Raw genomic sequence first — 22,502 nt, 5'->3', positions numbered from 1 at the left:
TTAAGGTGCAGCTCCATCCAGAGATGGGAGTTGTGTTTGTGTTGGCGACCCTCCTGTCCTGTGCACCAACAGCAATTCTTGTATATTCGTCCGTGAATTGTTCTGTAATTTATGTTTGTAGCATGGCCCAAGCAGAGGGTCACCCCTTTGAGTCTGGTCTGCTTGAGGTTTCTTCCTCAGAGGGTGTTTTTCCTTACCACTGTTGCTCTGGGGGTTGGTAAGGTTAGACCTTACCTGTGTGAAGCGCCTTGAGGAAACTCTGTTGTGATTTGGCGCTATATAAAGGAAAATAAATTGAAATTGCCATGGCACATTCAGGCTGGACTATTAAGTGCTGTTTAGTCCTCTTAAGTGGTACAGAACCTTGGCCCATGGACTATAAGAGCAAATAGGAGCCCAGTGTCTTGCTCAAGGATACTTTGGACGGGTTGAACTGCCTGTACTTTCTGATGGACAGCTCACTCTATCACCTGATACACACTAAAGCACTGCGAGTCTCAAACAAATCCCTGTTCCCAGACATGGATGATGAACCTTCAGCTAAGCTAGTTTGACCATGCTGTCAGAAGAGCATCTCTTCAGTTTCGAGGTTTTCCAGTGATTTAGGCTGGTGAAGCTTTTGTTACATTCACCACACCAGTAGCGTTTGATCCCCGTATGAGTGAGTTCATGTCTTGAGAGGTTAAAGGATGTGACGAAGGTTTTTGTGCAGTGTTGACACTGGTACGGCTTGTCGCCATCATGGACACGTTTATGATTCATGTAGGAAATCTTTGAGCAAAAACTCTTCTCACACTGATCGCAGCTGTACGGTTTTTCTCCAGCATGAACACGCTCATGGTGCATCCACTTTGAAGCTGAAATGAAGGTTTTATCGCAGTATCTGCATTGGTACGGTCTCTCCCCGGTGTGAATACTCTGGTGATACTTAAACGCCTGCAGAGAACATAATCGCTTCCCACACAGGTTACACGTGTGCGTGGTGTCTTCAACGTGGCTACGCTGGTGATCCTTATAGGTGTTTGACAGACGGAAACTCTTCCCACACTGGTCACAGGTGTACGGTTTGTTGTCATTGTGGATGAGTTTATGTCTTTTTAAATTATCCATCCGCCTGAAAGCTTTCCCACATTGGTCACAGGCGTGCGGTTTATCTCCACTGTGGATGAGCTGGTGTGCTTTTACCTCAGATGGTCGGCCGAAACCCCTTCCACACTGCTCACAGGTGTAGGGTTTGTCTCCACTGTGCAGACGTTGGTGTGTTTTTAGGTGAGATGACTGGCTGAAAGCTTTCCCACACTGGTCACAAGTGTGGGTTTTATCTCCACCGTGGGTGACCTGGTGTCTTTTCAGGTGACACGACTGACTAAAAGCTCGTCCACAAAGGTCACAAGTGAATGGTTTGTCTCCGCTGTGGATGAGCTGGTGTTTTTTGAAGTCAGCTGGCCGGATGAAATCTCTTCCACACTGATCACAGGAAAGCAGGTTCTCCCCCGTGTGCATGCGCCAGTGTCGCTTTAAGGTTCCCAAATGTCTGAAGCGTTTTCCACACTGGCCGCAGCTGTACCGTTTCTCTTTCTTTGCAGGCGTTGCAGAGGTTTTATTGTTTTGCTGAGAGGACTCAAGTGTGTGTTCACGTTTGTTGCTTTGTTTCTGAAAGAAATGAAAGGAAAAAAAAACCCACACAAAACATTAAAGTGCAAACATAGTTCAAAGTAAAGGATGGATGTACATCTTTGGCATTAATCTAGTTTGACTTGTGAATGAAAACTAAGGACCAGGTGAGCATTTGGAAAAAATTCTGCACTGGTTTTTCTGCTTTTTGTGGATGATATGGTTTTGTTGGCTTCATCAGACGGTGGCCTCCAATCTTTACTGAGCAGGTTTGAAGCTGAGAGTGAAGCAACTGGGATGAGAATCAGCACCTTCAAATTTGAGACCATGGTCCTCTGTCAGAAGTGAGTGGATCGTTCCCTATGGGTCAGGGGAGAGTTACTTCCCCAAGTGAAGGAATTTAACTATCTTGTCAATATAATACCAGTATTAATATGTTGCATAACTAGACAATTAGGTAACAGCTCAAAAATGATTGATTAACACTAATTGATGGTCTAGTGGTTAAAGCGTTGGTCTTGAGACCAGAGGATCCTCGGTTCAAATTCAAGGATTCAAGGAACTTTATTGTCATGCCAATTCACACTTCCATGTTAGTGGTATGAAATTTGTACTCAGGTCCCGTTATTTAAAAATTAAAAAACTATAAATATAACCTGTTAAAATGAAATAAAAGCCAAAACTACCATATTTAATACCAAATATAGGTGTGAACAGCAAGTATAACTATGACATTGCACTGGGAATGAATTGGAAACCAATACTGCACATATGTTGCACACAGGAGGTTTTTGCACATGAGCAATTAAAGTTGTTTTAGTGCAGTCTCTATGTGATGATGTAAATTCTTATGGTACACGGCTTGAGTTCAACAGTCTGACAGCCTCAGGGAAGAAGCTGTTTCTGAGCCTGGTAGTTCTGCTCTGAATGCTCCTGAGCCACCTGCCTGAGGGAAGGAGCTGAAACAGACTGTCTGCAGGATGGGAGGAGTCCCTCAGAATGTGGAGAGCCCTTCCTCTGCACCGTGACAAGTAAAGATGTGATGTGGTGGGAAGGCTGCTCCCTACAGTCCTCTGTGCAGCCTTTATCACCCTCTGCAGAGCCCCCCTCTCAGCAGCTGCCCAGCCACACAGTGATGCAGGTGCAGAGGATGCTCTCCACTGCACAGTGATAGAAGCTCCTCAGAATGGAACTCCCAAGTCCAGCTCTACACTAAGGGCCCTTGGGCGAGGTCCTTAATCCCAGAGTTGCTCCTGGTGTGTAATGAGCGCCTTGCATGGCAGCAGCCTCACATCAGGGTGAATGTGAGGCATTGATGTGTAAAGCGCTTTGAGTATCTGATGCAGATGGAAAAGCGCTATATAAATGCAGTTCATTTACCATTTCTAACCCAAACCAATATCAGATCGGACTGAATCAAAATAATCGATTCTGAATCAAATCTTGAAACATGAATCGATTTTTATATATATATATATATATATATATATATATATGCACACATACAACAGCAAACACCAGCACAAACAGTATAAATTAATCAATAAACCAAAAAATTTTGCTAACACAACCAGACAAACAACAGTGCACAATCCCCAAAAACAATAACAAAAATCTATAAACCTAGTTTATCAGATTGTAACAAGTAATTATATTGTTTTTCTAAATCCATATTGCTGCACACTATGTATATGATGTTTCACTATGAAGCAGTTCCCAACTATCCTCTGCAGAGATCCAGTTCCAAAACAATTCAGACTTCACCTGATACATTAATCACTGTATTAAAGATACCTGGTTAAACAAAAATCTCTGAAACATTCCCAAAGAACAGGGGTGGGCAACTTGTTCCAGAAAGGGCCAAGATGGTGCAGGTTTTCTTTGCAGCCACTGATCCCACCAGTGGCTCCACTGATTAAAATAACTTTGAGCAAATGGAATCAGTTAATCAGTGAAATCACCTGGTGGAGTCAGTGTCTGCAAAGAACACCTGCACCCTCTTGGCCCTTTCTGGAACAAGGTGCCCACCCCCCACCAAAGAAGATGCAAGACAACAAGATCAGATTTATATTGTAGGTTATTATTCATAAGTAAACTCTTGAACTTGAACTTATTTATTTGGCACACAATTTATCAATAACAAAGACTGATATACAAGACAATTCCACAGTGACATGTGTGACCAAAAAGGGGTGAGCAGAAGCAAGGCTTATAAATGCCCACCCCTTATATACATACATATATACACATTACCTACCCCCAGAGCAAGCACACAGGCGACAGTGGTAAGGAAAAACTCCCTCTGATGTATTGAGGAAGAAACCTCAAGCAGACCAGACTCTAAGGGGTGACCCTCTGCTTAGGCCATGCTACAAACACATTTAACAACACAAACTCAAATCCCATTATCATAAAAATATCAAGTGAACACCGTGTCTTCGTCTACATACATATTTACATACATATACAGTATATACACACACACACACACATATACATACACAAATGAATGTTACTGATTTCACAATTACAACTGACAACACAAAACTCACCGTACTTCATTAGATTCATATCTTGAAAACATTTTTTTTATATTGATTTTTAAACTGATTGATATTTGGACATCGTTTGAGGTCATCCGTCAGGTTATTCCATAATCTAGGGCCACAAATGGAGACACAGAAACCTTTCCTGGTCGCCGAGCGCCAGCAATTTTAAAATGATACAAGCCCCGTAAATTATATTTTCCTTCTCTCTCAGTAAAATATTCTTGAATTCTAAATGGCACTTGTTTATTTTTCACTTTGTGCATTAATTGAACGGTCTTGAACGAAATCATATCATATTAAGTTTTAGTATTTGAGATTTTATGAACAGTGGGTTGGTGTGGTCTCGATAACCTGCATTATGAATTGTCCTTAATGCTCTTTTTTGAAGAACGAATAATGGTTGCAATGTAGTTTTGTAATTGTTGCCCCAAACTTCAGCGCAATAAGTCAAGTAGGGAGCAACCAAAGAACAACAGAGAGTATGTAGTGCTCTGCAATGCAATCAAGAACATGCTTCACTTTATTTAATACTGCAATACTTTTTGATACCTTCATTTGAATATGCTGAATATGAGCTTTCCAATTAATTTTTTCATCAATAATGACACCTAAAAACTTATTGTCTTTGACACGTTCTATGTTTACCCCATGTATATATTTAACTGAATTTGTATGTCTTTTTTATAATTTCCAAATATCAATTTAGTTTTAGACAAATTTAATGATAATTTGTTAATATCAAACCATTTCTTTAACTTTATCATTTCTGTTCCTAAATCAGATAATAGTTGTTGCAGATTTTCCCCTGAGCAAAACAGGTTTGTGTCATCTGCAAAGAGCACAGTTTTAATCATATCTGAGACTTTGCATAAATCATTAATGTATAAAATAAATAATTTTGGGCCCAACACAGAACCTTGTGGTAGCCCACAAACAATGTCCAGACATGAAGAACAGTATTCCCCGAGTTTAACAAACTGCTTTTGGTTTTCTAAATAGCTTTTAATCCAACTCAGAGCAACTCCTCTGATCCCATACAGTTCCAACTTTTGAAATAGTACATTGTGATCAATTGTATCAAAAGCCTTTCTTAAGTCAATAAATAAACCTGCAACTATTACCCTTTGGTCCACATGTTTATTGATCTCTTCTATGGAATCTAGCAATGCCAGTGTCGTGGACCTTTTTGCTCTGAAACCATATTGACTTTCATCAAGCAAGTTGTGTTGATCTATAAATTTATCCAGTCTGCTGTTATAAAGTTTTTCCAGTATCTTTGAAAATTGTGAGAGTAGAGACACAGGCCTATAGTTAGTAAAAAGATGGTTGCTACCAGATTTGAATAAAGGAATCACTTTTGCCACTTTCATACTGTTAGGAACAATCCCAGTTTTAAATGATTTATTAAAAATATATGATAATGGTTTCGCAATTTCAGTAATTATTCGCTTTACTAAGAACATATGTACCTCATTCTGATCCGCTGACTTTTTACTTTTACATGTACTAACTATGTTAATAATTTCCCTTTCATCTACTGGGCTGAGAAACATTGTGTGTGGATTTCTAGCAATTAACTGCTGATTTTCCCATGGACTGTGCGGGATTTCAGCTGCCAGATCTGGCCCAACATTAGCAAAAAATTTACTGAAACTATTCACTACTTGGCTCATGTTATATTCATCTTTGTTGTCATAAGTAAAGTATGTTGGATAGTTATTTGATTTGGGTTTATTTGCTATAATACTATTCAATATTTTCAATGTTTCCTTTATATTGTTTTTATTATCGTTTAGTATTTTTCCAAAGTATGATTTTTTACAGTTCCGCATAATAGTTGTTAGTTTATTTTTACAGTCCTTATATTTAACCTCTGCCTCTCTTGATTTACTTTTAATGAATTCTCTGTATAGCCTATTTTTCTTTATACACGCCTTTTGAAGGCCTTTTGTTATCCATGGGTTAGGTTTATAGTTATACTTTTATTAAACTTATAATTGGACAATTTTTGTTATATATATTGAGAAATATGTTTTCAAATTCGGAATATGCTAAATTTGCATCTTGCTGATTGTAAATGGAATTCCAATCCTGTAAAAGTAAATAATTTTTAAGGCAGTGATAGCTTCTTCAGATTGCAAGCGCTTGCAATATTGTTTTTTCTCAGAACGTTTTTTAATACACTTCAAATCAGTTACTATAAAAATTGGTAGATGGTCACTAATATCATTAATTAATAAGCCACTTAGTGTTTTGGTATCGATATCATTAGTAAATATATTATCAATGAGAGTAGCTGAATGTGAGGTGATTCTTGAAGGCCTAGTAATTTTTGGATATAGATTTAGACTGTACATAGTGTTAATGAAATCCTCAGTTACTTTATGCTGATGTGGGTTTAACAGATCAATGTTTATATCTCCACAGACAAACACTCGCTTATTACCCATCTGTGAAAACACTTTCTCTGTCCAGTTTTGAAATTCTTCAATTTTAGAGCCAGGAGCTCTATATATGCAGCTAATAATTATATTTTTGCCTTTTTCCATATCTATTTCAATTGTGATGGATTCCAAAAGATTTTCCACAGCCACACTCATTTGATCTTTAATTTTGTAGTTAATCCTTTTGTCAACATACAAAGCCACTCCTCCTCCTCTATTTCGTCTATTCAAATGATTAAATTCATAACCCTCCAGCTCATAATTTGTATCATCACCCTCTGTAAGCCATGTTTCCGTTATGGCAATTATACTGAATGGTCGACAAAATTGTTGTAAATAGTCTTTAATACTCCCAAAATGTTTGTACAGACTCCTGCTATTAAAGTGGATTATTGACAATTTCCCATCACTTGAAATGCAGTTATTGTATTGTTCTTCTGTGTAATACTGACAGTTACTTAAACTCTGTACGTTTTATATTCAAAACTGAAGACGGGCAGAAAAAAAGTTTCTTCTTTGTACCTTTGGTGAAGAACTCATGTCGTCTCACGAGCAGAAGACACAAAATTCCACACAGCTGTCTGGAACGGAAAGAAAAGTGCTGATGTGATGCTGCTCAATCAGACGCGTCTCTCCAAACATCCAGTTCTGAAACCATGAAGCAGAGGGATGGACTATCAGACACAGAAAGCAGAAGGAACTTATCCTGACTGTTGGTGTCTTTTTTTTCCACACTGTATGTGTGTATATGTATGCTTTTTTGCATTTGCGCAATATCTCTAATATTAGAAAGGTCTTGTCTCAGAGTGATGGTGAAAAACTAATTCATGCATTTATTTCCTCTAGGCTGGACTATTGTAATTCATTATTATCAGGTTGTCCTAAACATTCCCTGAAAAGCCTTCAGTTAATTCAAAATGCTGCAGCTAGAGTACTAACGGGTACTAGAAGGAGAGAGCATATCTCACCCATATTGGCCTCTCTTCATTGGCTTCCTGTTAATTCTAGAATAGAATTTAAAATTCTTCTTCTTACTTATAAGGTTTTGAATAATCAGGTCCCATCTTATCTTAGGGACCTCATAGTACCATATCACCCCAACAGAGCGCTTCGCTCTCAGACTGCAGGCTTACTTGTAGTTCCTAGGGTTTGTAAGAGTAGAATGGGAAGCAGAGCCTTCAGCTTTCAGGCTCCTCTCCTGTGGAACCAGCTCCCAATTCAGATCAGGGAGACAGACACCCTCTCTGCTTTTAAGATTAGGCTTAAAACTTTCCTTTTTGCTAAAGCTTATAGTTAGGACTGGATCAGGTGACCCTGAACCATCCCTTAGTTATGCTGCTATAGACTTAGACTGCTGGGGGGTTCCCATGATGCACTGAGTGTTTCTTTCTCTTTTTGCTCTGTATGCACCACTCTGCATTTAATCATTAGTGATTGATCTCTGCTCCCCTCCACAGCATGTCTTTTTCCTGATTCTCTCCCTCAGCCCCAACCAGTCCCAGCAGAAGACTGCCCCTCCCTGAGTCTGGTTCTGCTGGAGGTTTCTTCCTGTTAAAAGGGAGTTTTTCCTTCCCACTGTTGCCAAGTGCTTGCTCACAGGGGGTCGTTTTGACCGTTGGGGTTTTTCCGTAATTATTGTATGGCCTTGCCTTACAATATAAAGCGCCTTGGGGCAACTGTTTGTTGTGATTTGGCGCTATATAAATAAAATTGATTGATTGATATGTGTGTGTGTGTGGGGGGGGGGCAGTTCTACTTTACATTAAAAAAGAATCTGTGAATGTACGAATCCCATCATCCTCTGAGTCCGTGGTTACGCTGAACAGTCACCGACCTCCACAGGTGTCCGGTTGTTCTGCTACTATAACTCTTTTTCTTCACAGTGGTTGAGCATTAAAAGTGCCGATAAACCCAATTAAAACCCATCACATGCCAGACTCGTACGATAGTGATGCACCTCATTAGCTTATTTTCTTAATTTTATGTAGAATACCTGCTGCTGAAATGACCAAAATATTAACAGCAGCTGTGGCTAACTTTCATCTCATTTGCATGAACTGGAGGTCATTTTCCATGAACTGGAGGTTATTTTCCACATGCAGACAAAAGTGAATCCTCTTCCAGTTTTCCATTCTGGGTCACGTGAGAACTGAAGGAGGAATTGTTGATAAGAAGTTGCTCTTCTGATTTATGACTGTTATCACATCGACTCCGACCTGTCAAAAGCCCACTGATGCTGAAAGTGGTCATTTATTTACCTTATAATCTTCTTTAGGCAATCATATGTTTTATAAGATATACAGGGTGTTTTTTTTAAAGTATATCATTTGAGACATATAATTTAGGCAAATAAAACTAAATGGGCTTAATGTTGAGCAAAATTACATTTATTCATCAAAATTTGAATGGGAAATTCAAAGCTATGTGGACTTCATGAACAACTTCGCATTTTCAACACCTTTGACACGGCACACGCCAAGTCCATTGTCCAGATCCTTTTGCCTTACACAGACGGCCTTCCTCTCTGAACTCTTTGTGCCATGTCATGTCATTGCGGTTGGTGCATTTTTATCAAATTTTCTCACTTCTTTTTTGACTCTAATACAAAAAACACATTTTCTTTGTTAATGAATGACATTTCTATTCCTGAAAAGATAAACATTAAATTAGCATTAAAACAATAAACACAGAATTTTGGGTTATTTCTCCACATGCTGTTAAATTTTTAGATCATATGAATGAGATTACAAAATTAGATCAATTTTTCTGAAACGCCCTGTTGTATAGTGAACCTGGCAATCAACACAGTTATCGTTCTAGCAAAATATTTTATTCATAAAAACAAAAGCAAATGTTTGTATTTCACGAAGCGTTATGTCTTTATTTCTCTTCCTTAAAGTTAACAAAGAACAAAAATGCTGTGAAGCTCTGATTTATTTGAAGAACTGAACCTCTTGGAGTTCTCCCAGTTCCCCCCCTTCCCCCTTTCTATTTTTCGGGTACATTATACAGTGACTTCTTAAACACTTGTACTCTGTAATTCCCATCTTCAAGCTTGCCTGTTGCCTTCATGATTGTTCACTCACTGTACTTTGCCAAATGTTTCCGTGAATTTCTTGTTTCTTGTAAATTCCAATAAAGTTTGTAAAAAAATAAAAAATAAAATAAAATTCTATTGGTATGTAGCATATCCATCATTGGTCAATATAGGTCACATGATCATGAGGCTACGTAGTACATCTATTTGCTACGTATGTAGGTAGATGGTATTCCATCTGGTGTTGGTATGCTCTATCAAGACTATACTTTTCCTCCTATTACGACACCTTTCCTTGATCCTGCTGACACACCAACTGGGAAAATATGTTTTCAACCAGCACCCTGTAAAAAAAATAAAAAAATCTGTATCTTATTCCAATCTGAATGCATCTTTGTCCCACAGGTAATTTCAACCTGAAATAAGCCTGTTCAAGACTTGTGCTGGGAAAAAAAATATGGTCTCATCTTCCTAATAGATTGATTCACAAAGTTAAAGAAATCTCCTTGAAAATAATTCATCACTATTAACCTGTGAAATCTTTTCTAGTAAAATTCAAGGACATTGATGTGTCTTGTACTGTTTGTAATAAACACCCAGAGACCATATTCCATTTATTTTGGACATGTGATCACACAGAGTTTATGGCAAGGCATTTATCGTTTTACTTTGGGCTATGTCTATGATGCCTTTGTACTTTGTTCAAAAGATGTATTGTTTGATTTTACTGATTATAGCAGAGACTTGAATGATGTTTATTTTCTGTGTAATCTCATTTTTATTTCTGGCCAAGGTTTATATCCATAAATGTAAGCGATTAAACACTAAACCCTCTTTTTATTCCTTGGAAGAGTCCTACGTTGACTTTATCTACCTCCTGTAATTGAAAAGCTATGAAAACAATGCAACTGTGCTCCAAACTTAATATGTTCTTATAATTTTCTTTTCAATTTTTATTTTGTGTACTCCATTTTTTTCCATTTGTATTTTGCTTGTCTCCCCTGATGCTGTATTTGTTTGTATGTGTTTATATCTATTTCTGTCTGGAAAAAAAAACTAAACAACAAAAAACACTTCATAACAAAAAAACAACAGATTCCATAACTACCACAACCACTGATCCAAACACTAACCATAACAAGGTTGTGCAATGTATGAACGTTATTAAAACAGTCAAGTATGAGTAGCTACTGCCTATATTTTAAACGTCACTGAAATCAAATGTGTTGTTTTGTGTTTGTATTTGTTTCACATTCAAGTCACAGTATGAATGTTGGAGAAATTGTTGTTGTTGTTATAAAACAATAAAAAATATGGTCCTCGCTTGCATTCAATCACTCAGATCCTCCGACAATTACAACCCTTTAATTTGACATTCACAAATATACAAAACACCCACACACAAAAAATAAAAAATACACCAATGGAAAATGGATGTTAAAATAGAAAATGAATTTAGACCAACTAAATTCCCCAAAATAAATATATATATATATATACACACACTAAGAAATAAACAGATAAATGAGGAGGGTTGCGTCAGGAAGGGCATCCGGCGTAAAACAAGCCAACCCAACTATGCAGACTCAGAATCGAATTCCCATACCGGATCGGTCGCGGCCCGGGTTAACAACGTCCGCCACCGGTGCTATTGCCCAACAGGGTGCCGGTGGAAATTGGGCTACTGCTGGGCGAAGACGACGAAGAAGAGGAGGAAAACGTTGCCACGAATAGCGGGAGAAGAAGAAAACTAGAAGGGTGGAAATGAGAGTGGGGACTTTGAATGTTGGTAGTATGACTGGTAAATCAAATCAAATAAATTTTATTTATATAGCGCCAAATTGCAACAAACAGTTGCCCCAAGGCGCCTTATATTGTAAGGCAAGGCCATACAATAATTACGGAAAAACCCCAACGGTCAAAACTACCCAAGTACAATAACTTCAGTTTTATCTGAGTTTAAAAGCAGAAAATTAGAGGTCATCCATGTCTTTATGTCTGTAAGACAATCCTGCAGTTTAGCTAATTGGTGTGTGTCCTCTGGCTTCATGGATAAATAAAGCTGGGTATCATCAAAATTTTAACTATTAGAGAAAAAATTACTCATAACCATCCCAAAGACGTATCGTTATCTTTGGCTGCTTTCAGTGATGCCGGTATTTGGTTAGACTCTTTCTCTCCGATTGTTCTGAGTTATTTTCATTAGTTACTTCATCCAAACCATCAACATGTTTATTAGACCCCATTCCTACCAGGCTGCTCAAGGAAGCCCTACCATTATTTAATGCTTCGATCTTAAATATGATCAATCTATCTTTGTTAGTTGGCTATGTACCACAGGCTTTTAAGGTGGCAGTAATTAAACCATTACTTAAAAAGCCATCACTTGACCCAGCTATCTTAGCTAATTATAGGCCAATCTCCAACCTTCCTTTTCTCTCAAAAATTCTTGAAAGGGTAGTTGTAAAACAGCTAACTGATCATCTGCAGAGGAATGGTCTATTTGAAGAGTTTCAGTCAGGTTTTAGAATTCATCATAGTACAGAAACAGCATTAGTGAAGGTTACAAATGATCTTCTTATGGCCTCGGACAGTGGACTCATCTCTGTGCTTGTTCTGTTGGACCTCAGTGCTGCTTTTGATACTGTTGACCATAAAATTTTATTACAGAGATTAGAGCATGCCATAGGTATTAAAGGCACTGCGCTGCGGTGGTTTGAATCATATTTGTCTAATAGATTACAATTTGTTCATGTAAATGGGGAATCTTCTTCACAGACTAAAGTTAATTATGGAGTTCCACAAGGTTCTGTGCTAGGACCAATTTTATTCACTTTATACATGCTTCCCTTAGGCAGTATTATTAGACGGTATTGCTTAAATTTTCATTGTTACGCAGATGATACCCAGCTTTATCTATCCATGAAGCCAGAGGACACACACCAATTAGCTAAACTGCAGGATTGTCTTACAGACATAAAGACATGGATGACCTCTAATTTCCTGCTTTTAAACTCAGATAAAACTGAAGTTATTGTACTTGGCCCCACAAATCTTAGAAACATGGTGTCTAACCAGATCCTTACTCTGGATGGCATTACCCTGACCTCTAGTAATACTGTGAGAAATCTTGGAGTCATTTTTGATCAGGATATGTCATTCAAAGCGCATATTAAACAAATATGTAGGACTGCTTTTTTGCATTTACGCAATATCTCTAAAATCAGAAAGGTCTTGTCTCAGAGTGATGGTGAAAAACTAATTCATGCATTTATTTCCTCTAGGCTGGACTATTGTAATTCATTATTATCAGGTTGTCCTAAAAGTTCCCTAAAAAGCCTTCAGTTAATTCAAAATGCTGCAGCTAGAGTACTGACGGGGACTAGAAGGAGAGAGCATATCTCACCCATATTGGCCTCTCTTCATTGGCTTCCTGTTAATTCTAGAATAGAATTTAAAATTCTTCTTCTTACTTATAAGGTTTTGAATAATCAGGTCCCATCTTATCTTAGGGACCTCGTAGTACCATATCACCCCAATAGAGCGCTTCGCTCTCAGACTGCAGGCTTACTTGTAGTTCCTAGGGTTTGTAAGAGTAGAATGGGAGGCAGAGCCTTCAGCTTTCAGGCTCCTCTCCTGTGGAACCAGCTTCCAATTCAGATCAGGGAGACAGACACCCTCTCTACTTTTAAGATTAGGCTTAAAACTTTCCTTTTTGCTAAAGCTTATAGTTAGGGCTGGATCAGGTGACCCTGAACCATCCCTTAGTTATGCTGCTATAGACGTAGACTGCTGGGGGGTTCCCATGATGCACTGTTTCTTTCTCTTTTTGCTCTGTATGCACCACTCTGCATTTAATCATTAGTGATCGATCTCTGCTCCCCTCCACAGCATGTCTTTTTCCTGGTTCTCTCCCTCAGCCCCAACCAGTCCCAGCAGAAGACTGCCCCTCCCTGAGCCTGGTTCTGCTGGAGGTTTCTTCCTGTTAAAAGGGAGTTTTTCCTTCCCACTGTAGCCAAGTGCTTGCTCACAGGGGGTCGTTTTGACCATTGGGGTATTACATAATTATTGTATGGCCTTGCCTTACAATATAAAGCGCCTTGGGGCAACTGTTTGTTGTGATTTGGCGCTATATAAAAAAATTGATTGATTGAATTGATTGATTGATCTGCGTAACAATGAAAATTTAAGCAATGCCGTCTAATAATACTGCCTAAGGGAAACGTATCTTTTAATCATTTTTTTAATCAATTTCAAAACGAGCCCCTGTGTGCAAGCACTTGGCGACAGTGGGAAGGAAAAACTCCCTTTTAACAGGAAGAAACCTCCAGCAGAACCAGGCTCAGGGAGGGGCAGTCTTCTGCTGGGACTGGTTGGGGCTGAGGGAGAGAACCAGGAAAAAGACATGCTGTGGAGGGGAGCAGAGATCAATCACTAATGATTAAATGCAGAGTGGTGCATACAGAGCAAAAAGAGAAAGAAACACTCAGTGCATCATGGGAACCCCCCAGCAGTCTAAGTCTATAGCAGCATAACTAAGGGATGGTTCAGGGTCACCTGATCCAGCCCTAACTATAAGCTTTAGCAAAAAGGAAAGTTTTAAGCCTAATCTTAAAAGTAGAGAGGGTGTCTGTATAAAGTGAATAAAATTGGTCCTAGCACAGAACCTTGTGGAACTCCATAATTAACCTTAGTCTGTGAAGAAGATTCCCCATTTACATGAACAAATTGTAATCTATTAGATAAATATGATTCAAACCACCACAGCACAGTGCCTTTAATACCTATGGCATGCTCTAATCTCTGTAATAAAATTTTATGGTCAACAGTATCAAAAGCAGCACTGAGGTCTAACAGAACAAGCACAGAGATGAGTCCACTGTCTGAGGCCATAAGAAGATCATTTGTAACCTTCACTAATGCTGTTTCTGTACTATGATGAATTCTAAAACCTGACTGAAACTCTTCAAATAGACCATTCCTCTGCAGATGATCAGTTAGCTGTTTTACAACTACCCTTTCAAGAATTTTTGAGAGAAAAAGAAGGTTGGAGATTGGCCTATAATTAGCTAAGACAGCTGGGTCAAGTGATGGCTTTTTAAGTAATGGTTTAATTACTGCCACCTTAAAAGCCTGTGGTACATAGCCAACTACACTCAACAAAAATATAAACGCAACACTTTTGGTTTTGCTCCCATTTTGTATGAGATGAACTCAAAGATCTAAAACTTTTTCCACATACACAATATCACCATTTCCCTCAAATATTGTTCACAAACCAGTCTAAATCTGTGATAGTGAGCACTTCTCCTTTGCTGAGATAATCCATCCCACCTCACAGGTGTGCCATATCAAGATGCTGATTAGACACCATGACTTAGACTGTCCACAGTAAAAGGCCACTCTGAAAGGTGCAGTTTTGTTTTATTGGGGGGGGATACCAGTCAGTATCTGGTGTGACCACCATTTGCCTCATGCAGTGCAACACATCTCCTTCGCATAGAGTTGATCAGGTTGTCAATTGTGGCCTGTGGAATGTTGGTCCACTCCTCTTCAATGGCTGTGCGAAGTTGCTGGATATTGGAAGGAACTGGTACACGCTGTCGTATACGCCGGTCCAGAGCATCCCAAACATGCTCAATGGGTGACATGGCCAGTGAGTATGCCGGCCATGCAAGAACTGGGACATTTCAGCTTCCAAGAATTGTGTACAGATCCTTGCAACATGGGGCCGTGCATTATCCTGCTGCAACATGAGGTGATGTTCTTGGATGTATGGCACAACAATGGGCCTCAGGATCTTGTCACGGTATCTCTGTGCATTCAAAATGCCATCAATAAAATGTACCTGTGTTCTTCGTCCATAATAGACGCCTGCCCATACCATAACCCCACCGCCACCATGGGCCACTCAATCCACAACATTGACATCAGAAAACCGCTCACCCACACGACGCCACACACGCTGTCTGCCATCTGCCCTGGACAGTGTGAACCGGGATTCATCCATGAAGAGAACACCTCTCCAACGTGCCAAACGCCAGCGAATGTGAGCATTTGCCCACTCAAGTCGGTTACGACGACCAACTGGAGTCAGGTCGAGACCCCAATGAGGACGACGAGCATGCAGATGAGCTTCCCTGAGACGGTTTCTGACAGTTTGTGCAGAAATTCTTTGGTTATGCAAACCGATTGTTTCAGCAGCTGTGTGAGTGGCTGGTCTCAGACGATCTTGGAGGTGAACATGCTGGATGTGGAGGTCCTGGGCTGGTGTGGTTACACGTGGCCTGCGGCTGTGAGGCTGGTTGGATGTACTGCCAAATTCTCTGAAACGCCTTTGGAGATGGCTTATGGTAGAGAAATGAACATTCAATACACAAGCAACAGCTCTGGTTGACATTCCTGCTGTCAGCATGCCAATTGCACGCTCCCTTAAATCTTGCGACATCTGTGGCATTGTGCTGTGTGATAAAACTGCACCTTTCAGAGTGGCCTTTTATTGTGGGTAGTTTAAGGCACACCTGTGCACTAATCATGGTGTCTAATCAGCATCTTGATATGGCACACCTGTGAGGTGGGATGGATTATCTCAGCAAAGGAGAAGTGCTCACTATCACAGATTTAGACTGGTTTGTGAACAATATTTGAGGGAAATGGTGATATTGTGTATGTGGAAAAAGTTTTAGATCTTTGAGTTCATCTCATACAAAATGGGAGCAAAACCAAAAGTGTTGTGTTTATATTTTTGTTGAGTGTAATAAAGATAGATTGATCATATTTAGGATCGAAGCATTAATTAATGGTAGGGCTTCCTTGAGCAGCCTGGTAGGAATGGGGTCTAATAGACATGTTGATGGTTTAGAGGAAGTAACTAATGAAAATAACTCAGACAGAACAATCGGAGAGAAAGAGTCTAACCAAATACCGGCATCACTGAAAGCAGCCAAAGATAACACATCTTTGGGATGGTTATGAGTAATTTTTTTCTCTAATAGTTACAATTTTATTAGCAAAGAAAGTCATGAAGTCATTACTAGTTAAAGTTAAAGGAATACTCGGCTCAATAGAGCTCTGACTCTTTGTCAGCCTGGCTACAGTGCTGAAAAGAAACCTGGGGTTGTTCTTATTTTCTTCAATTAGTGATGAGTAGTAAGATGTCCTAGCTTTACGGAGGGCTTTTTTATAAAGCAACAGACTCTTTTTCCAGGCTAAGTGAAGATCTTCTAAATTAGTGAGACGCCATTTCTCTCCAACTTACGGGTTATCTGCTTTAAGCTGCGAGTTTGTGAGTTATACCACGGAGTCAGGCACTTCTGATTTAAAGCTCTCTTTTCAGAGGAGCTACAGCATCCAAAGTTGTCTTCAATGAGGATGTAAAACTATTGACGAGATACTCTATCTCACTTACAGAGTTTAGGTAGCTATTCTGCACTGTGTTGGTATATGGCATTAGAGAACATAAAGAAGGAATCATATCCTTAAACCTAGTTACAGCGCTTTCTGAAAGACTTCTAGTGTAATGAAACTTATTCCCCACTGCTGGGTAGTCCATCAGAGTAAATGTAAATGTTATTAAGAAATGACCAGACAGAAGAGAGCTTTCAGGGAATACTGTTAAGTCTTCAGGGAATACTGTTAAGTCTTCAATTTCCATACCATAAGTCAGAACAAGATCTAAGATATGATTAAAGTGGTGGGTGGACTCATTTACATTTTGAGCAAAGCCAATTGAGTCTAATAATAGATTAAATGCAGTGTTGAGGCTGTCATTCTCAGCATCTGTGTGGATGTTAAAATCGCCCACTATAATTATCTTATCTGAGCTAAGCACTAAGTCAGACAAAAGGTCTGAAAATTCACAGAGAAACTCACAGTAACGACCAGGTGGACGATAGATAATAAATAAAACTGGTTTTTGGGACTTCCAATTTGGATGGACAAGACTAAGAGTCAAGCTTTCAAATGAATTAAAGCTCTGTCTGGGTTTTTGATTAATTAATAAGCTGGAATGGAAGATTGCTGCTAATCCTCCGCCTCGGCCCGTGCTACGAGCATTCTGGCAGTTAGTGTGACTCGGGGGGTGTTGACTCATTTAAACTAACATATTCATCCTGCTGTAACCAGGTTTCTGTAAGGCAGAATAAATCAATATGTTGATCAATTATTATATCATTTACTAACAGGGACTTAGAAGAGAGAAACCTAATGTTTAATAAACCACATTTAACTGTTTTAGTCTGAGGTGCAGTTGAAGGTGCTATATTATTTTTTCTTTTTGAATTTTTATGCTTAAATAGATTTTTGCTGGTTATTGGTGGTCTGGGAGCAGGCACCGTCTCTACAGGGATGGGGTAATGAGGGGATGGCAGGAGGAGAGAAGCTGCAGAGAGGTGTGTAAGACTACAACTCTGCTTCCTGGTCCCAACCCTGGATAGTCACGGTTTCGAGGATTTAAGAAAATTGGCCAGATTTCTAGAAATGAGAGCTGCTCCATCCAAAGTGGGATGGATGCCGTCTCTCCTAACAAGACCAGGTTTTCCCCAGAAGCTTTGCCAATTATCTATGAAGCCCACCTCATTTTTTGGACACCACTCAGCCAGCCAGCAATTCAAGGAGAACATGCGGCTAAACATGTCACTCCCGGTGCGATTGGGGAGGGGCCCAGAGAAAACTACAGAGTCCGACATTGTTTTTGCAAAGTTACACACCGATTCAATGTTAATTTTAGTGACCTCCGATTGGCGTAACCGGGTGTCATTACTGCCGACGTGAATTACAATCTTACCAAATTTACGCTTAGCCTTAGCCAGCAGTTTCAAATTTCCTTCAATGTCGCCTGCTCTGGCCCCCGGAAGACAATTGACTATGGTTGCTCGTGTCACTAACTTCACATTTCTCAAAACAGAGTCGCCAATAACCAGAGTTTGATCCTCGGTGGGTGTGTCGCCCAGTCGGGAAAAATGGTTAGAAATGTGAACGGGTTGGCGGTGTACACGGGGCTTCTGTTTAGAACTACGCTTCTTCCTCACAGTCACCCAGTCGGCCTGCTTTCCCGGCTGCTCGGGATCTGCTGGAAGGGAACTAACGGCGGCTAAGCTACCTTGGTCCGCACCGACTACAGGGGCCTGGCTAGCTGTAGAATTTTCCACGGTGCGGAGCCGAGTCTCCAATTCGCCCAGCCTGGCCTCCAAAGCTACGAATAAGCTACACTTATTACAAGTACCATTACTGCTAAAGGAGGCCGAGGGAGGTCTCCTTGAGCATCATATCAGCCAGCTCTCTCCTAAAGGGAGAGAGCTGGCTGATATGATGGAGAGGAGAAAGGTAGACATATTGTGTGTGCAAGAGACCAAGTGGAAGGGAAGTAAGAGCAGGAGCATCGGCGGTGGGTACAAGTTGTTGTACCATGGTGAGGACAGGAAGAGAAATGGTGTTGGGGTCATTTTAAAGGAAGAGTATGTTAAAAGTGTGTTGGAGGTTAAGCGAGTGTCTGACAGGGTGATGAGTGTGAAGTTGGAAATTGAAGGGGTGATGATGAATATCATCAGTGCATATGCCCCACAGGTAGGTTGTGAGATGAAGGAGAAAGAAGATTTCTGGAGTGTGTTAGATGAGGTGGTGGAGAGTGTGCCCAAGCATGAAAGAGTGGTGACAGGAGCAGACTTCAATGGGAATGTTGGTGAAGGGAACAGAGGTGATGAGGAAGTAATGGGCAGATATGGTATCAAGGATAGGAATGGGAAAGGACAGATGGTAGTTGATTTTGCAAAAAGGATGGAAATGGCTGTGGTGAATACCTACTTTAAGAAAAGGGAGGAGCACAGGGTAACATATAAGAGTGGAGGAAGGTGCACACAGGTGGACTACATTCTTTATAGGAGATGCAAACTAAAAGAAATCACAGACTGTAAGGTGGTAGCAGGAGAGAGTGTCACTAGACAGCATAGGATGGTTGTTTGTAGGATGACTTTAGAGGTAAAGAAGAAGAAGAGAGTGAGAGCTCAACAAAGGATCAGATGGTGGAAGCTGAAGGAGGAAGACTGTTGTGTGAAATTTAGTGAGCAGGTGAGAGAAGCACTGGTTGGAGGGGAAGCAATTTTGGACAACTGGAAAAGTACTGCAGATGTGGTGAGGGAGACAGCTAGGGCAGTACTGGGTATGACATCTGGACAGTGGAAGGAAGACAAGGAGACTTGGTGGTGGAATGAAGAGGTCCAGGAAAGCATAAGGAGAAAGAGGTTGGCGAAAAAGTTTTGGGATAGTCGGAGAGATGAAGAAAGTAGACAGGAGTACAAGGAGATGCGGTGTAAGGCGAGAAGTGGCAAAAGCAAAGGAAAGGCATACTGCGAGCTGTACAAGAAGTTGAATAGTAAGGAAGGAGAAAAGGACTTGTACCGATTGGCCAGACAAAGGGACAGAGCTGGAAAGGATGTGCAGCAGATTAGGGTGGTAAAAGATGCACATGGTAATGTGCTGACAAGTGAGGAGTGTGTGCTGAGAAGGTGGAGGGAATATTTTGAAGAGTTGATGAATAAAGAAAATGAGCGAGAGAAAAGGCTGGATGATGTGGTGAGAGTAAATCAGGAAGTAAAAGAGATTAGCAAGGAAGAAGTGAGGGCTGCTATGAAGAGGATGAAGAGTAGAAAGGCAGTTGGTCCAGATGACATTCCAATGGAGGCATGGAAATGTCTAGATGGCGGCAGTAGAGTTTCTAACCAGATTGTTTAATAAAATCTTGGAAAGTGAGAGGATGCCTGAGGAGTGGAGACGAAGTATGCTGGTTCCTATTTTCAAGAACAAGGGTGATGTGCAGAGCTGCAGTAACTACAGAGGCATAAAGCTGATCAGCCACAGCATGACGTTATGGGAAATAGTAGTAGAAGCTAGGCTTAGAAAACAGGTGAAGATCTGTGAGCAGCAATATGGTTTCATGCCGAGAAAGAGCACTACAGATGCAATGTTTGCTCTGAGAATACTGTTGGAAAAGTACAGAGAAGGACAGAAAGAGTTACATTGTGTTTGTGGACTTAGAAAAAGCTTATGATAGGGTGCCAAGAGAAGAGTTGTGGCATTGTATGAGGAAGTCTGGAGTGGCAGAGAAGTATGTTAGGGTAGTGCAGGACATGTACAAGAATAGTGTGACAGCGGTGAGATGCGCAGTCGGAATGACAGACTCATTCAAGGTGGAGGTGGGATTACACCAAGGATCAGCTCTGAGTCCTTTCTTGTTTGCAGTGGTGATGGACAGGTTGACAGATGAGATCAGACAGGAGTCCCCATGGACTATGATGTTTGCAGATGACATTGTGATCTGTAGTGAGAGTAGAGAGCAAGTTGAGTCTAGTCTGGAGAGGTGGAGATATGCTTTGGAGAGAAGGGGAATGAAAGTCAGTAGAAGCAAGACTGAGTACATGTGTGTGAATGAGAGGGAGCCCAGTGGAATAGTGCAGTTACAAGGAGTAGAAGTGGTGAAAGTAGATGAGTTTAAATATTTGGGGTCAACTGTTCAAAGTAATGGAGAGTGTGGTAGAGAGGTGAAGAAGAGAGTGCAGGCAGGGTGGAGAAAGGTGGCAGGAGTGATTTGTGACCGAAGAATATCAGCAAGAGTGAAGGGGAAAGTTTACAAAACAGTAGTGAGACCAGCTATGTTGTACGGTTTAGAGACAGTGGCACTAACAAAAAGACAGGAGGCAGAGCTGGAGGTGGCAGAGCTGAAGATGTTGAGATTCTCTTTGGGAGTGACAAGAATGGACAAGATTAGGAATGAACATATCAGAGGGACAGCTCAGGTGGGACAGTTTGGAGACAAAGTCAGAGAGGCGAGATTGAGATGGTTTGGACATGTGCAGAGGAGGGACCCAGGGTATATAGGGAGAAGGATGCTGAGGATGGAGCCACCAGGCAGGAGGAGAAGAGGGAGACCAAAGAGGAGGTTCATGGATATGCTGAGAGAGGACATGCAGGTGGTTGGTGTGACAGAGGAAGATACAGAGGACAGGGTGAGATGGAAACGATTGATCTGCTGTGGCGACCCCCAACGGGAACAGCCGAAAGACAAAGAAGAAGAAATTAAAAGGGGGGTGAATTTACAAAATAAATAATTAATAATAATAATAAAAACGTAACTGGAAACTCAGTTTTCTCTAAGTAGGCTCCAAACTGTTGAACAAAGGATTTACCTCAAAAAACATTAATTAGTTCATTGAAAGTTTACAGCTATAAATTTGATGTTGCTTTTAATATCGAGTCTATTTCGGTAATACTCAGGACTTCTTTGCACTTCCTCATCTCTTTTTAAAGTTTATGATGCGCCATTTATCTGCGATACTGAACCGCGACAGAAATAAAGATTTAATGACGGATTGGCTGCTAATGTGAACGAACCCGTTTTTTCCCCCTCTATTCAGTTAGCTAAAGCTCCAAAATCTGGCCGTCGTCCTCCATCTGTGAATTATTAGTCAGTTCAGTTCTTTTCTGGGGGGGGTGCAAACATATTTCCAAATGACATTTCACAAAAAGGAGAACGAATTTAACATTTTACCTTAAAACTCGATTCTTCTTACGAAAGCAGGCGGAAGCTTTTCTTTAGCGCACATCCTGTCGGTCCGTCAGGAAAACAGATCCGACGGAAACATAGGCCATAAAGTTTTTTTTTTTTTTTTTACCTTTTCTGCAAGGTCACATTTTAGCCCAAAATGTTTTGGCGAGAGAATTAATCTATTCCAATGTTCTTTCAACATGAAGAGACGAAATAAAACAACTAGTACGACGACTACAAAAACAAACAAAAGAAGCCAGAGCACAGCGCCTGTGGAGCACAAACCTCCGCTAATGCCCACAAATTTTTACCTTGGAAAA

General features: G+C 40.4%; 1 protein-coding gene across 3 annotated transcripts; it reads right to left on the bottom strand.

Annotated features, from left to right (window-relative positions):
- Positions 1-230: 230 nt before the first annotated feature.
- On the bottom strand, positions 231-22,408 carry LOC117529672 (oocyte zinc finger protein XlCOF26-like). 3 transcript variants are annotated; one of them, XM_034192690.1, is made up of 4 exons: positions 22,186-22,408; positions 7,232-7,255; positions 7,130-7,184; positions 231-1,653 (listed from the first exon to the last, which is right to left on the bottom strand). In XM_034192690.1, the coding sequence occupies exons 3-4, from the start codon at positions 7,145-7,147 to the stop codon at positions 541-543; spliced, it is 1,131 nt and encodes a 376-aa protein (XP_034048581.1). In that variant the 5' UTR covers positions 7,148-7,184; positions 7,232-7,255; positions 22,186-22,408; the 3' UTR covers positions 231-540. The 3 variants fall into 3 exon arrangements, with proteins under 3 accessions (XP_034048581.1, XP_034048513.1, XP_034048444.1); XM_034192622.1 differs by having other exon boundaries at positions 232-1,653; positions 7,130-7,255; XM_034192553.1 differs by lacking the exon at positions 22,186-22,408 and adding an exon at positions 8,369-8,501 and having other exon boundaries at positions 232-1,653; positions 7,130-7,255.
- Between the last annotated feature and the right edge of the window lie 94 nt (positions 22,409-22,502).

This window comes from Thalassophryne amazonica, chromosome 1 (assembly GCF_902500255.1).
Source record: "Thalassophryne amazonica chromosome 1, fThaAma1.1, whole genome shotgun sequence".
Lineage (NCBI taxonomy): Eukaryota > Metazoa > Chordata > Actinopteri > Batrachoidiformes > Batrachoididae > Thalassophryne > Thalassophryne amazonica.
This window is presented reverse-complemented; position numbering and strand designations above follow the sequence as displayed.